This window comes from Emydura macquarii, unplaced genomic scaffold (genome assembly GCF_026122565.2).
Source record: "Emydura macquarii macquarii isolate MOO-44397 ecotype Brisbane River unplaced genomic scaffold, CSIRO-AGI_Emac_v2 contig_3530, whole genome shotgun sequence".
In the NCBI taxonomy this organism is placed as follows: Eukaryota; Metazoa; Chordata; order Testudines; family Chelidae; genus Emydura; species Emydura macquarii.
The window spans coordinates 4,108,763-4,123,048 of NW_027133667.1; the positions used below are offsets into that span (position 1 = coordinate 4,108,763).

Consider the following 14,286-nt stretch of genomic DNA (forward strand, 5'->3'; position numbering starts at 1 on the left):
GACATTGCTTCCCTCCCAGGCAACAGGAGGGGTTCTGCTTCCTTATTGCAAAGGACTCTGCTTCGGTGAGATTCTGAGCAAAGGAACTTGCTTTCCTTGGGGCACCAGAGGAAGCTCAGTTTTTGCAAGTTCCAGAGCTGGGGTTGAGGAGTTTGGTTGCTTCCAGCATGTCCAGTAGAGGGCAGGTCACCTTGTCAGAGCTCCTGCCCTTTGTGGGCATTTGATGTACTTGTGTTGGGTAAGAAGCTGGGAAATAACAGAGAAGAACAACACTGAGGGGCCCGTACTTGCTCCTCAGTCTCTCCTGAACTATCCCTTTGTTTAAGAGAATGCAAGAGAAAGATGCGAAGACGGGTACCTGAGTTTGTCTGCTATAAAGATCACTCTTCTCTCCAGGAGCAGGGATGCAAACACTCGGCTCAGGTGCCGGATGCTGAGAGACGAGAAGAGGGACTCAAAATCAACATGCTCAAGTCTCGAGTCCAGAGGCCGCCGCAGCTCGATTACCTACCAGAAGGAAACAAAGCACAGGTCACGGCCTCAATCAGGACCCTGGCAAGCCAGGAGCCAGACTTCACCAGGACAGGAACCAGGGACCCTCACAGCCAAAAGAAACAGCGTTGGTGCTTGAGCTAACGGGGACTTTATGACAGGGAGTGGCAAGCCTTCAGATCTCGTATTTCCACAGGACCCACAAATGCATCCGGCAGATGAAGCTGAAGGCCAGCACTGGCTTGCCATCATACTTTCCCCATCCCCCTTGAGCAGTGCAGATGAGGAGGTTTGAACAGATGGATAGTTTCTCCCCGTGTGAGGCTCAGCAGATAGGGTTAATAACATGCCAAACACAAGTAGAACCAGTTCAGTAGAACCAGGAGTTCAGTTTGGGCAAGAGCCTATGTTCTAGTAGGCCACAGGAACAGTTCAGATTTGACTCTCCCAGGGCTATATCCAGAGTCCATTCCAGGTGGGTGCACAAATCCATTGCAGATTCTCCCACTGAATTAGGCACAGGGAGCTCCCTCCCTACCTCTGTGATACCCAAGTAAACTTTTATTCTTAGTCATTTGACATGGGACAGTCCCAGGGACTGGAATTTTGTTTCCATCAAGAATGGACACTGGGCAGCCCTCTGCAGGTGCCTGGGGAAGGATGGAGTCAGGTGGTATTTCTAATTCTTCAGTCACTTCAAGCAGCCAGGATCACTTTTACTATGAGAATCTGGACAGGAAGTAAAGGGAAGCAAGGTCTAACTTGTAGATTATCCACTCTGGTATCAATTACAAAGCAGACTACCTGGTGTACTTTTTTCCTTTGCTTCTATCTACTTATATGTTCCTTGCCGTAGCACTTCACTGCCATTAATGTATTTCTCCTCACAACACCTCCCCGAGAAAGGTAGTATGATCATCCCCATTTTACAGAGGGGGAACTGAGGCACAGACAAAGTGGCTTGCTCAAGGTGACACAGGAAGTCTGTGACAGAGCAGGGAATTCAAGCCAGGTTTCCCATGTCCCAGACCAGTACCTTCACCGCTAGACCCTTTTTCCTCCTGTCTAACCAGTTTCTCAACTTTGGACCTGATTCTCAGGTAGACTAAGGCCCCTTTGTGCCATTGTGGGAGCATAAAATGGCCTTAAAGTGGGTAGAAACAGCCCCTAAGAATAACTCCTGTGCAGTGAAGTTCCCTGGTACAGACAACAGACTAAGGGTGGGGCTGGGGCATGCTCCACAACAGATATCCTATATGGGTTCCCCAGAGCTCGTGAGACCACTTAAATTTACCTTCAGGGCCAAGCAATCTGTGCTGAGGTGTGTACCCCCCGCAGCACTGAATGGGCTAATGTGGCCAATTAACATACCAGACGGCACCTGGAGGGAGAGCCAGGCTTAACTGATCATGAAGCCTGGCTGGGCAGGATCAGGCTGGCTAGCATGAAGAGAGGAAGCTTGTAGCAGAAGGGGGCTAAATAAGCTTTGAACTGCTCCAATACCTAGGCGATGAAAGCCTGGGTGTAATACTAAAGTTATAGACTAGCATATGGAGAAAAGGGGAAATACCTAGGCACTGGAAACGTGTGATTATTGCCTCAGTGAGGAAACCCAGCAAGATGCACTCTAGGCCTGAAGCACACAGACCAATTGCCAACAGCATGTTTAGCTAAAGCCACGGAAAGAAGGAAAGACTGGGGACTGGGAGATTAGAAACACACTAGGCTGAGGTTACACTAGAGAGCTTATCACGGTACCGATGCAGCTGCACTACTGTAAGCCATCTACACCGACAGGAGAGAGCTCTCCCTTTGACTTAATGAATCCACCCCCAACAAGCAGCGGTAGCTAAGTCGGCGGGAGAAGCTCTCATGCTGACAGAGGGCTGTCCACACCGGCGCTTAGGTTGGTGTAACTTATGTCTCTCAGGGGGGCGGCTTATTCACACCCCTGAGCGACATAAGTTATGCTGACAAAAGTGGCAGTGTGGACATAGCCTTAGAAAGAAATAGGCTCACAGGTGGAACATAAAGTGGGGTTCCAAAAGTAGGGGTGTGATTGTCACATTGTACCGATAGACACGGAAGCACAAAAAAGCCTGAGAATGAAAAACTACATACAGTAACCTTCCTGGACCTAGAAAAAGCCTGTGATGTGAGAGAGGAACTATTATATAAAGTCGCATCCACGAGTACTGTAGGAAGCATATACAGATACATACGGAACTTCCTGCACAAAAGAACTATACAAGTCCGGGTAAGGAAAGTGTTTTCCACTGTATATTCCATTACAAATGGAACTCTACAGGGGGTTGTCATTCACCCAGCCCTTTTTAACATCATGATAAATGACCTTTCAAAGGAAATGAGCGCAGGAACAGGCATCTCATTTTTTGCTGATGACTGGATTGTATGGACCCAAAGCAGAAATCTTGGATGTGCCACCGAAAGCATCAATGATGCACTTTGGAGGAGTACACAATGGGGAAACAGCTGGGGCTTCAAGTTCTCCATTGACAAAACTAAATGAATGATCTTCACAACATGGCAGATTCAGAAGTTGTACAAATATATGAGCAGCGGATAAGAATTTTGTCCTTTTTCACTAAACTTAGGTGTGATATTTGATAACAAGCTCACCTGAAGGGACCTGTGATGGGCTGTGCCTCCTCTACTTGCCCTGAAGGGGTTCACGTAGACCAGATGGGCCAATGAACCCATTAGGCTGCAGACCAGGGGACATTTAGGTGGACAGGAAAGCCCTAATGAAGGGAAGTTCACCTATGCAGGAACAGGTGGGGCTTCTATAAAACCAGGGAGCTGGTGGCAGAAGGGGGTGCTGCCAGGAAGTGGGCTGTAGTCACTTTCCCTGGGACCAGGGAAAGAAAGAGATTTAGACCCCAGAGGAAGGGTTTGTCTAGCAGACCCAGGGGAAAAAGGCTTGGCTAAAACAGTGGAGAAGGAAAGCCTGGGAGAGGCAAGGTAGTAAGTAGCCTAGGGAGAGGTAGGAAGGTTTGGGGTAGTACAGACTTTGGCTGCCGGAGAGAGGGCCCCTGGACTAGAACCCAGAGCAGAGGATGGGCCTGGATTTCCCTACCAGCCACTTAATTAGTGGCCCAATCCAGGCAATGATTTTGAGGGCCGTCCAGAACTATTCACTCCAGTCACTGCGAGAGTGACTTAGCCAGGGCAGGGGTGTTAAGGACTGTCTGAGACACTGTGGAAGACTGTGATAGAACTCCCCGAAGGGGAAGACTGTTGTGACTTGGCCGGTGGGGTAAGCCATGAAGACGAGGCACTGCAGCTCCTGAGGAGCAGGAGAGTGGCCGCATGGCAACAGAGCGAGATGTTAAGCTGAGACGCCACAAGAAGAGGGCCTCAGGCTGAAAGTGCTAATCCCCAAACCAGCCAGGAGGAGGCGCCCCTAGCAATGAGTAGGGCCCGTGACAGGACCATATTAAAAATATTATAGATAAGTGCAAAAAGAAGACAATGGCGACAATGCTATACAGAGGGCTAATCGGATCTGTTGTTGAGTATGGCTGCTGGGCCCTTAAGTCAGCATCAAAAACAAACCTGAGAAAACTAGACTATGTCTAAGGGCAGACATTGCATATAACATGTGGTGCCTTCCTCACCACGCCTCTGCGTGTAATGCAGATAGCAGCTGGAGACATGTCTCTCACTCTGAGAATGAGGCACCGAGACTGAGCCCTTTGGGCCAAAGTAATAGGCCATCGTGAAGATTACACTAAGCTAATATACATTAATTGTTGGGAATTAAGTAGAGAGCAGGTAGAACAAAAACGCAAAATTCCTCATGTAAGTAGGGTAAGGAAGTGGATAAAGGATCTCAGTGAAAAGAAAGGCTTAACAAAAGATGCCAAAATCTATAGCTAGGTGGAAGCACTCTATCACTGGAGAACCACCTCCCTGAGACAGACATGGAACAATTTGATAAAACAAACAAAAGGAGATGAATGATTAATTTACAAGATATAGCAAATCAATACATATATGATAATTCAGGTCACTATTGTCAGATGTATACTGATGGTGCCAAAGAGGAAGGAACAGATAGTGGGGGAACAGTTTTCTGGGCGCTCACATTTGGACTCAAGAAAGCCATAAGACTAACTAACTTTATCTCCGGCTGACCTAACCGGGATATTGCCAGCACTACCTTGGGTCCTAGCTATGTGGCCAGCTGCCATCGCCATCCTGTCTAATTTCTTATCAGGGTTGCAGGTATTATACAATGGCAAGTCTGACAGCAGAAAGAATATACTTAATGAAATATTACTGCTAACAGTAACTGCGAATTGGTGCAATTGCATGTGATCATATTAATAGCATGCATCTTGATAGGGATCGCTGGCAATGAATTGGCAGACAGAGGCAAAAAATGCTATTAAGCACGAACAGATCCCCTTAAGCAAACTGGAATTTAAGCACTTACTCAAAAATGAGCTAAGGAAGGAATGGCAAGAACTGTGGGCCCATGAAATGAAAGGGAAAAAATTCCCTGAAGTTATGCCCAACAGTTGAAAATGTTGGTATAATCCAAGGCAATGAGAAGAAGAGGAAAATGGCTCTATTCAGAATTTGTGCGGTCATTGTGGATTAATTAGTAATCTATTTCCAATAAACAAACAAAAGGATGGACTATGTGAAACATGTAAGGCCCAGCAAATGATGGATCATCTCTTATGGAATTGTAAAGACTGTACCAGGGAACGGAGATATTTATATGGAAAACTCAGAATCCTTAGTATAAGATGTTTTTTGCCACTCCTGTCCAGAATACAAGGAAAATGGAGCCCAATGAAATAAGCTATTTGGCAATTCTTTAAGAATACTGGGAAAAGTGACTGACTTTCAGTCATAACCTACCTATGAAATCCACTGCGTGGCAGTCATACACTCAGAAAGTGAGTCTGCTGTGCCACAAAACCCAAGAAGATGAGAAGGAGGGGGCTGCAAGGAGAAAATCTGGGACTACTTTCTGGGAGTGAAGAGAGCAGAAGGCTCAAGAAAGAAGCCTAGGAGTGGGGAACTGGCTCTGGGATCCTCTCCTAAACAGAGAGCTCTGGCAGAGGCCAGGAGAGAGAGAAACCAGCCACGGGGAGTGAAGCAGGCTCCAGTGGTAAGCCCTGATAAAAAGGCAGGATTTGTACTACCAGGGAGAGTATCCTAGGAAGTGCTCAGTGGGGAACAGAGAAGCAGAGAGGGATAAAAGGTGAAGCCCAAGAAGGGCAGGAATTGATTTGGGTTTGTATACATTTAGTTTGGAAATCAGAGGAGAGCCCTGAGCATCCTGGCTCCTGAGAAGGGGATAAGGACAGTGGAACACCCTGAGAGAAGGGTGAGGGAAACAAGCCCCAGACGTGAGACTGAAGACCTCATTAGAAGGGCAGTACACTGTTTCTTTGTGGGACTTTGATATCCCCGAAGGGGAGAGACTTTAAGGTGACCTAGCTAGAGGGCTGAGTCATGGGAAGAGGCAGACAACCAGAGGTCTAGAGCGGTCATGGGCCCTGAACGTCCCAGAATACAGGAGCATGAATGAGTTTTGAAGACACCTGCCCCAAGCTCAGGAACAGAGGAACTGAGAACCAAACCCTTTGACTCTAAACTCCAGCCTCCATTTCACAGGAATTTGCACATTCTCACAGCCCTGCACTACAGGCCTAGGCCTAATTTGTTATCTCAGCAGGGGCTTGCTGGCCTGTCCTATCATCCCATCCTCTTCCTGCTCTGGTGTTATCCTTACTTCAGTCCCTGAACCCGGCAGAAAATTCTTGACTGTGATGGTCCGGCCCAGCGCTGGGAAAGGAGCCTCCATGACGCTCCTCATGAGGGGTTGCACCAAAGCAGGGGAGATTCCCCGTCTTTTCTCAACCTCGTCCAAGATCTGGAAGAAAGTACATGAAGCTACACATATGTATAAACAGAAGGTGAGAGGGAAACAGAGAATAAAATACAAAGGCATTTACCTTCCCTCCTTCAGCTAGCGTGTGGGGAGGCCACCAACATGCAGCATCATAATACGATGGAGTGAGCAAGAGAGATTAGCGTGGAAACCTTGGGTGAAATCCTACCTCCATTGGAGTCAATGGTAAAACTCTCCTGATGTCAATGGAGCCAGGATTTCATCCATTAGCTCGGAATTTCTTTGCTCTGGTTGTTTTAATAAAGGGACAAGCCAATGTTTCCTGGTCCATATTTTTATGTAATTTTCTTTTTAACAGTATGTTTGCAAAGTTCATGTAATTAGTGTGTATTCCCCTCCCAACACCATCCTCAAACCCCTTGACTCTGAGCCCTCCACTTTACTGATCTCCATCCTTCCAGCCTTGATTTGGCTTTCAGCTTCCCTTCTGTCCAAAGCACAGTTTCTCTCTCTCTCTTTTCCCCTCACCTTGGAGAAGAGGTTGAAGCATCCAAGGCGGCTCACGATGCAGTACACTTCAGGGAGACGCTTCCCTTTCCCACTGGGCTTTCAAGAGAGAAACACAAACGTATCAAAGAAGGTTGTTGGTACAACCTAGGCAGAGAGCAAGCAACTGCATTCTCTGTGCCGGCCATTGTGCTCAGGGCCTGATTGCTCAGGGACTGGCTGGCGAAACAAAAGAAGCGCTCATGAAATCAAACACCAGTCTGAGAAACATGAAAAGGGGCTGTATTTTGGAGTCAGGAGGTGGATTTTGAAGACAGACCCTTAAACTGAGCAGCACAGGGAAGCACAAAGCTGGAGTGTCCCCTCTGCAGGGCCTTCTGCTTCTTCGCTGAATAGATCAGAAACCCTCCTCTCTTTCCAGCAGGTGCCAGCAACAAAACAGCACAGAGGGGGGGTTTCCCCTTATAGACCCTGTTAGGAAACAGAAAGCTGAATAATTACCAGTAGCCTTCTGCAGTATCCAAACCGTCTACTTCCATCTTCACCAGTCAGGACAAATGAGAAGGTCTCACTGCAGTAGGGCGAAAGAGACCAGAAGAAGAAAACCTGTCACATTAGGAAACAGACCTTACACACGCCCACTCCACCACACAGAGAACACTTTACTCCTTTCAGATCTCCACTTTTCCCCTCTCAGGATCTCAGTTCTGTTCCCTTCTGGACTCTCCACAAGTGTCTCTGCCCCACTGGGTTTCTCTCTCTCAAAGGCCATAGTGTTTATGGTACCTATAGGGTATTTTGAGAGAGAAACACTAACAGCTCCCACATGGCTAATTGAGTTGTACGTACAAACCCAGTGTTCACGTAGGGAGAGGGAGACACCTGCCTACCTGGCAAACTGGTAGATGGGTGCCCAATCCTTAGCATCAGGGAAGCAAAACTGGGGAATGGCTTTCAACTGGTCCTCTGCTTCTCGCATGAATTTGAAGGAACGCTCGAGCTAGTGGAGAAGAGAAGGAGGGAATGTTTTCAATTAGTCACGTGGGGGATGGAACGGCTTCAAATATTTGTCCCGTGACAAATGAAGAGGTGATGACAGAGACTAAGCCTCTGCCTGGAAGATATTAAAATTGCTGCTCTACTAGCTCACCTGACCTTAGGATTTTTTAAAGTAATTTCCCCCCACCCCCCACACACCCGGTACTTTTGCATTTGTCTGTCCCTGTTGTGTCTCACTTCCATCCTGTGCTATAGCTAGGAGCTCGGTAAGGGGAGGAGGCTATCCGTGCAGGGACGTGCATGCAAAATAAAGCCTGCAGTGAACTCCTGTTACGCCGTGCTGGAAAATGCACTGCCCCATGTTTTATTTGGTCCTGTTTCTCATGTCTCATCCCAAGAGAGACCTATTGGTAATAACTTTGCTCTCCCTGCAATTACACTTTTCCATACCCTGAGAATCACAGTCCCCTGGCAATACTAGGTTGCTTCTCTTTTTTTTTTTTTTTTTTTTTTTTTTTTTGAGATAAATGGTGGAAGAATTTTTTATAAACTTTATCCCGGGGTGGGTAAAGGATCAAAGTAACCGCTTCATCTGCATTTGAGAACATCATGGACGGCAGGGGCAACCTCCAGATCCTCTATCCCATTAAACAACGGCACAGCAGGGGATTATCTTGCATTACGTTATGGCTAATGTGCCAGCTCTACTTCCCCTGAGAGTCTTCTGTTGAATCCTGCATCCTGCAGCATACCAGCCAGGAGAGCAATGGCTGCCAGACGGGGATTAACAGCCTACATGATGAAACTGCTATACCAGCAGGCCTTTCCCCATGCACCGAACCTTTAATGGAAACTGCTGGGTGACTTCAGGGACATATGCAGCCCCGGCCTGTTTCTTGTGCAGCGATACCACGACAAAATACTCAAACAGCTGCCTCTCTTGATACTCGATCAAGTCCCGCTCCAAGGTTTGGTACCGGGGGGCTTGCTTCAGGCGAGACTTCACATGCACCAGCCGTTGGCTGTGAGCTACAAAGAGAGAAAGTCATTTGAGATTGGCATTTGGACAGAGCTCCCACCATGCTTTGGAATGACTTAGCGTGAGGTCACCATCACCAGAGTGTGTTTCCTTTCCCAAGGACTGAGTTAGAGGTGGAAACATTTGGAAGCTGTACTATACAACTTCCAAGGAAAACCTGTAATGGCAGACAGCACGTAATACGAGCATTGTTTCAACACAGGTGTAGCACTGGCCAAAAGCACATGGGAGGAGGGGGCAAGCGTGCAGATGCCCAAATTGTAGCCTCTGGGGTCTATGTGGCTCAGTGATTTAATAGATAGGCTTTACAGCTGGGAAGCAAGTGACAGAGAGAGTTCCTGGGGGTCATCCTTGTCCTTATTCATCTCTATGTCAAAGCACATCTGTGCTTGATGGATAGAGATCTCTGGCAGCACCTGAAGCCCAGAACTAGAGTAGCTGGGGATACTGCAGGTCAGAATGCTGTCTGGCTGAGTAATGGTGTGATGGAGGGAAGCTGTAGGCCAGGAATGAAATGCGTTGGCAGAGGGATGAGTGAAAAAGGTTGCCTGGTGCCAGCCCATATTATTCATGAAGCTAATCAGAGCTCAGATTACGTTTTTTAAAAAAAAACAAGGGCCAAGTTCACCCAAAGATACTGGGAAAAGAAGAAAACTGGCCAACAGCCTGAAACTACCACAATGTACAAACTGTGGGACAATAAACACTCCAATCGGGAAAGCAATGAAAAGCCACCCACTGGGGAGAGACCAGACAAGATTCCCTCAGAACATTTTCCCCTTTAGGTTTATAGTTCAGTTTAAAATGAATCTCCAAAAGTTCCACCCATAAAAATAAAGTGATAACACAACTGCAAACTGAGCCTGCAGGACACTTCACAGCCAGCCATCCTGGCAGAGTGATGCCCCCGAGTTTGACAGGGGTGACAACCCTCGGTGTACTGGCACTGATCAGCACCAAATCAAGTGAATGCAAACAAAAGTTCTGTCCAGAAAGAGGCAGCCCTTTGAAAACTGTATAGGATGAATGCCTTGGACCAGATCCTCGGCCCCTCAGTTGGCTGCTTTGTGCTTCTCATAGATTCTTGGTGACACAACTGAGAGCAGCCCTATGTCTGCTCTAAGTTACATCAGGAAGTGAAACAAGGCTTGGTCAGCCTCAAGTTGGAGGGACTGGAAGTGTAACTTAGAATCCTCTTTTACCCCCACCCCACCTGCACCAGTGAGGGCCTGGCTACAGGTGGGGTTAAGGTCCTTTATTGTCTACGGCAAGGATTTTCAAAAAGCACTCAGTATCAGCCTAAATCTGCTCCCGCTGAAGCTAAGGGGAGTTTTATTACGGTCTTCAATAGGAGCAGAGTAGGCTGAGTGCTTAGTTACCGAAACCTCTCCTGAATTGCCTCAGTGCCCAAGCCAACTCCCAAGGCAGTCAGTTTAGAAACTCCCATTGACATCTGTGGGAGCTGGAACAGGCTCCAGGTTTGTTTGGGGCCTTCATGTGTCTCAGACTGAGCTTCTTCTGTGGTTCTGTGGCCTTTCTCTTGTCTTTTTTCGGAGTGGAAATGAGTCTCTTCTCAAAGTACATCAAAGAGAAGAGGAAAGAGCTAATGCACAGAAATACATAGAAATCAAGTGAGAGTTTATGAGTAACTATCTCCCATTTATGTGAGAATGGCAAACTTTTCTTACCTTTCAGTTTCTCTTCAGTGTCACTGTCCGATTCACTGTTCTCATCTGTAACTATCAGGAAACATGAAATAAAAGACTGTCTAAAAATAGTGCACGTCTTATGGATGGCAGAATTCAACTGGGCTTAACCTCTTCAGGAGGCAGAATGTATAGCACACAAGGGCTCTTTCTTCCCAGGGGTGCACAAGACAATGGAGTCTTAGTGCACCATTGTTGATATCTTCCTGTCCATTAGAGGGGATTCAGAAAAGAGCAACAAAAGTAATTATGTGCATAGAGGGATTCACTTAAGAGGAAAGCTGCAGAGCACTTAAATTGATAAAATCCTACCTTTGGTTACATGGATGTAACAAAGGGCAAAATTTTGATTTAACATGTTTTGCTTGGCTACCCGATAACCTGAGGGACATGGGGAACACAGTTAATTGCCATATTGGATCGGACACATGGTCCAGTATCCTGTCATGACAAACATCTACAAGTATCTGTGTGAATAAACACCAATAAGGGAAGGAAGATTATCATTAGGAGTGATGGAATGAAACTGAGTCGGGAGGAAAATGTCCGTATAGTAAGAGTTCTTAGACAGTGGAATAGCCTGTAGATTCACCAAGGAAGTGGTGGAAGCCCCAGGCAGTCCTTTTACACTGAACCAGACAAAGCATTAGAAAACACACGGTACATTACAGTAAAAAAAATCAAGCCAAGCAGAAACTCATAAAAAGATTCAGCAGCAACATGCTTCGGTCAATGTTCATTTACCTTTCCCTGAATTGCTCTCCGTAGACTGGGACAGCCTCTTGACGCGCTTTTTTCCCCGTCGTGCCTCATAAATGGCATTGATTTTCAACACCAGCTGTTCGGAAAGCAGGAGAGAGAAAACAGGGTTAGTACTCTTTGCCCAATAGTGGAGATGAAAATATTAACATTCCAGAGAGAATTTTCAGTGTCCTAATCCTGGTCAACAACTTTCCCACCACTAGACCCTATAGGTACTATAAACACGATGGCCTTGTCTACCCTTTGCTGACAATGAGTCCCCCTGGGTCTTTCCCTGGACCAGCCCTTCCCACTCCAGTGGATTTGAGAACAACAGATCACCTGCAAAGGTTCGAGTCAAACCGTTCTCAATACCTGTTACAAAAAGCGCATACCTAGCATTTGAAAACCTACTTAGGTTACTAAGAACCTTATTCAAAAAATGCTTTAAACACTTTATACATTTTCCACATGGGGGGAAATCAGTGCTAACTAAAGCTACTGGTAAAATGAGCATTTAAAAAAATGTTTTTTAGCACTGTCCCTTTTGTAGAGCAGGCAAGGTTGTTGATTCAAGGGGTCAGCTCGTCATCTCCCTTTGTATTGCAAGCAGAGAGTGACCCTAACAGCACAGATGGGGCTTCCCCTTGAGCAGGGAAATCCCCAGGTGGTGTGAAGTCAGCATAACCAGTTCTAGGCCATCGGCTCCTGGCAATCAGTTGGTCCAGTTGGTGTCCTGGGAGTAGAATGGGGCATGATCAGATCTTGCCAGTGGCTCCTGGAGTGTATAGGGCACCTGAGGCTAGTCTACCTTGGTTCAAAGCATTCCCGGGGTGTGGAATGGCAACAAGGTGGCAGAATGCAACTTACACACAGGGACACCTGAGGATCCAGTTCAGAGAGCTTTTAAAAATAATTTCAAACAAATCTCATCTCATCCCCACCAGCAGCACAGCTCAGTTATTGATATCTTTTCATTTTAAATGGATGCCTAGCATGACAGAACATACAGTGCAGATGGGATCTTGGGGGAGGCAGAAGAAGTGGGCAGGCCATAAGAAGCAGAAACGCTTTACATTAATAGTTTGGCTTTGTTACTATTCTAGTACATGCAAAGTTATGAGTGACCATGGAGAACAACCATCGTGTACTCAACAATGATATAGAGATGCTGGACTTACTGGCTTAGTAACAGTTTGGTCAGAAATGCTTTAAACAGAAGCCTTTAGGATAGATCATTTATTTCACATCTCCAGCTGTCTGCCTGGGTTCTCATGTTGGTGCCAACATCAATGTATCTAGTAAATCTTATTCATGGGCACATAGCACACTATTGCTCCCAGACACTCACCATAAGTTCACACCCCACAACTTCCCCGTCCATACCACTTGATATGAAATTATGTACACACATGCACATCCTGACTCTCTCTCTATCGCACACACACACACGGAAAAAATCTGCATCTCTTTTTAGGCATGAACACAAACATTGTGATGACACAATATGTACAACACAGGCATGCAAAATTAGATTTGTACACATGAGAATACATGATCAGAAAACGTAAATATATACAAGCACATGTATTTCCAAAGGAAGGGTGTCTGGTCAGAGACTAGTTACAGCCTAGCACTGCTAACCTTTGCCAGAGCCTTGCTAAGAGCAGGAAAAATAACCATGTTTTGCAACATTCAGTATGTAGTCCACAGCCTCACTTGGACTGAACCCAACTGCTCCCTGATCTAAATCTAAAATAGTGTCACGATATATGAAATCACAGTCAATCTTAAACAGGAAGTGTTGTAATAGAAAACACCTCTAACTACAGACAAACAGGATTCTACACAGCTTGAGTTCCAGCTTTGTCTCCTTTGTTTACATGGGAATCATACCCCTGCTTGGAACTCTTACAGCACATTGAGACATCTAGTGATTGAATAACATCTTGAAAGGAAATATATATTATCATCATCAAGTAATAACTATTGGACACATGGCCCTTTATGAGATCCATTGCTCTCCACGTCATTCACTAAATGTGATTGGAGAACAAGACGTAATCTTTGCAAAAAAATTCATCAATTTTCTGTCTACATTGTAATTTCATCAAAAAATCTAGTTGAAATTTCTAATTCTGAAATTTTGTTACTTGTTTTATCCCTCACAGTAATGTGGGACACGTCAGAGAGAAAAAATACGTTCTTCAGACCTTGCAGAGATCTTTGAAACTTTTTCCCATGAGAAAAAGGATGGGATGTAGAAAATTTTAAGTACTAACTGTGAAAGGTTAATGGAAATCAAGTCATACGTTAGAATTCTTGCTAAATGTTATGGGCATGACATTGGAAATTGCACCATAAATTCATCCTTATCAATGTAATAACACATGAGAAGCCAGGCTAAGGGGAAAAAAGCTTGAAGTTACCTTGGGAATCTTCCTTCTCCTCTTGCCATTCTGAGAATCTCCCAGGGAGAAGAAGGTATCATCCGGGCTGCTGGGGGTAGAGGGAGGGCTGATTTTGGAAGGGGACCCAGTTCCATCACGGCTCAGTTTCCGTATGTCCAGCAGTTTGAAACTCCGGCGCTCTGAGTTTTGTCGAAAGAAAATGGGTTTGGAAAGCAACTGAGGAGGGAGACAGAATGGAGGGGAGGAAATAAATTAACAGAGCACTCCATATAACTATATTCCTCAAGGAAACATTGTATCAACACTAATTTCAGTGAGGTGACCTGGAGCACCTGGCTAGCACATAGGCAGACATGGGTTATGAGTATGTGTTGTAGATTCTCATAGGCTCAAGAAATTTGCATGGCTACCACCCTTTATTCAGAACTATCCTGCAAGACAATTAAAGGGTCCAAGATTTCTTGTAGATTGTGACAGAATCTCAGAGATTTGCTAAGA

General features: G+C 45.9%; 1 protein-coding gene across 2 annotated transcripts in view; it reads right to left on the reverse strand.

Moving 5' to 3' along the window:
* Window positions 1–14,286, reverse strand: part of DENND2A (DENN domain containing 2A) — an 85,051-nt gene that overhangs the window by 16,536 nt on the left and 54,229 nt on the right. For both annotated transcript variants that reach the window (XM_067536252.1, XM_067536251.1), the window contains exons 6-14: window positions 13,807–14,004; window positions 11,381–11,474; window positions 10,619–10,669; window positions 8,733–8,920; window positions 7,783–7,892; window positions 7,394–7,463; window positions 6,914–6,991; window positions 6,266–6,406; window positions 359–507 (exon numbers count right to left, since the gene is read on the reverse strand). In XM_067536252.1, the coding sequence (XP_067392353.1) occupies window positions 359–507; window positions 6,266–6,406; window positions 6,914–6,991; window positions 7,394–7,463; window positions 7,783–7,892; window positions 8,733–8,920; window positions 10,619–10,669; window positions 11,381–11,474; window positions 13,807–14,004 (1,079 nt within the window). The remainder of the gene's footprint in view (window positions 1–358; window positions 508–6,265; window positions 6,407–6,913; window positions 6,992–7,393; window positions 7,464–7,782; window positions 7,893–8,732; window positions 8,921–10,618; window positions 10,670–11,380; window positions 11,475–13,806; window positions 14,005–14,286) is intronic.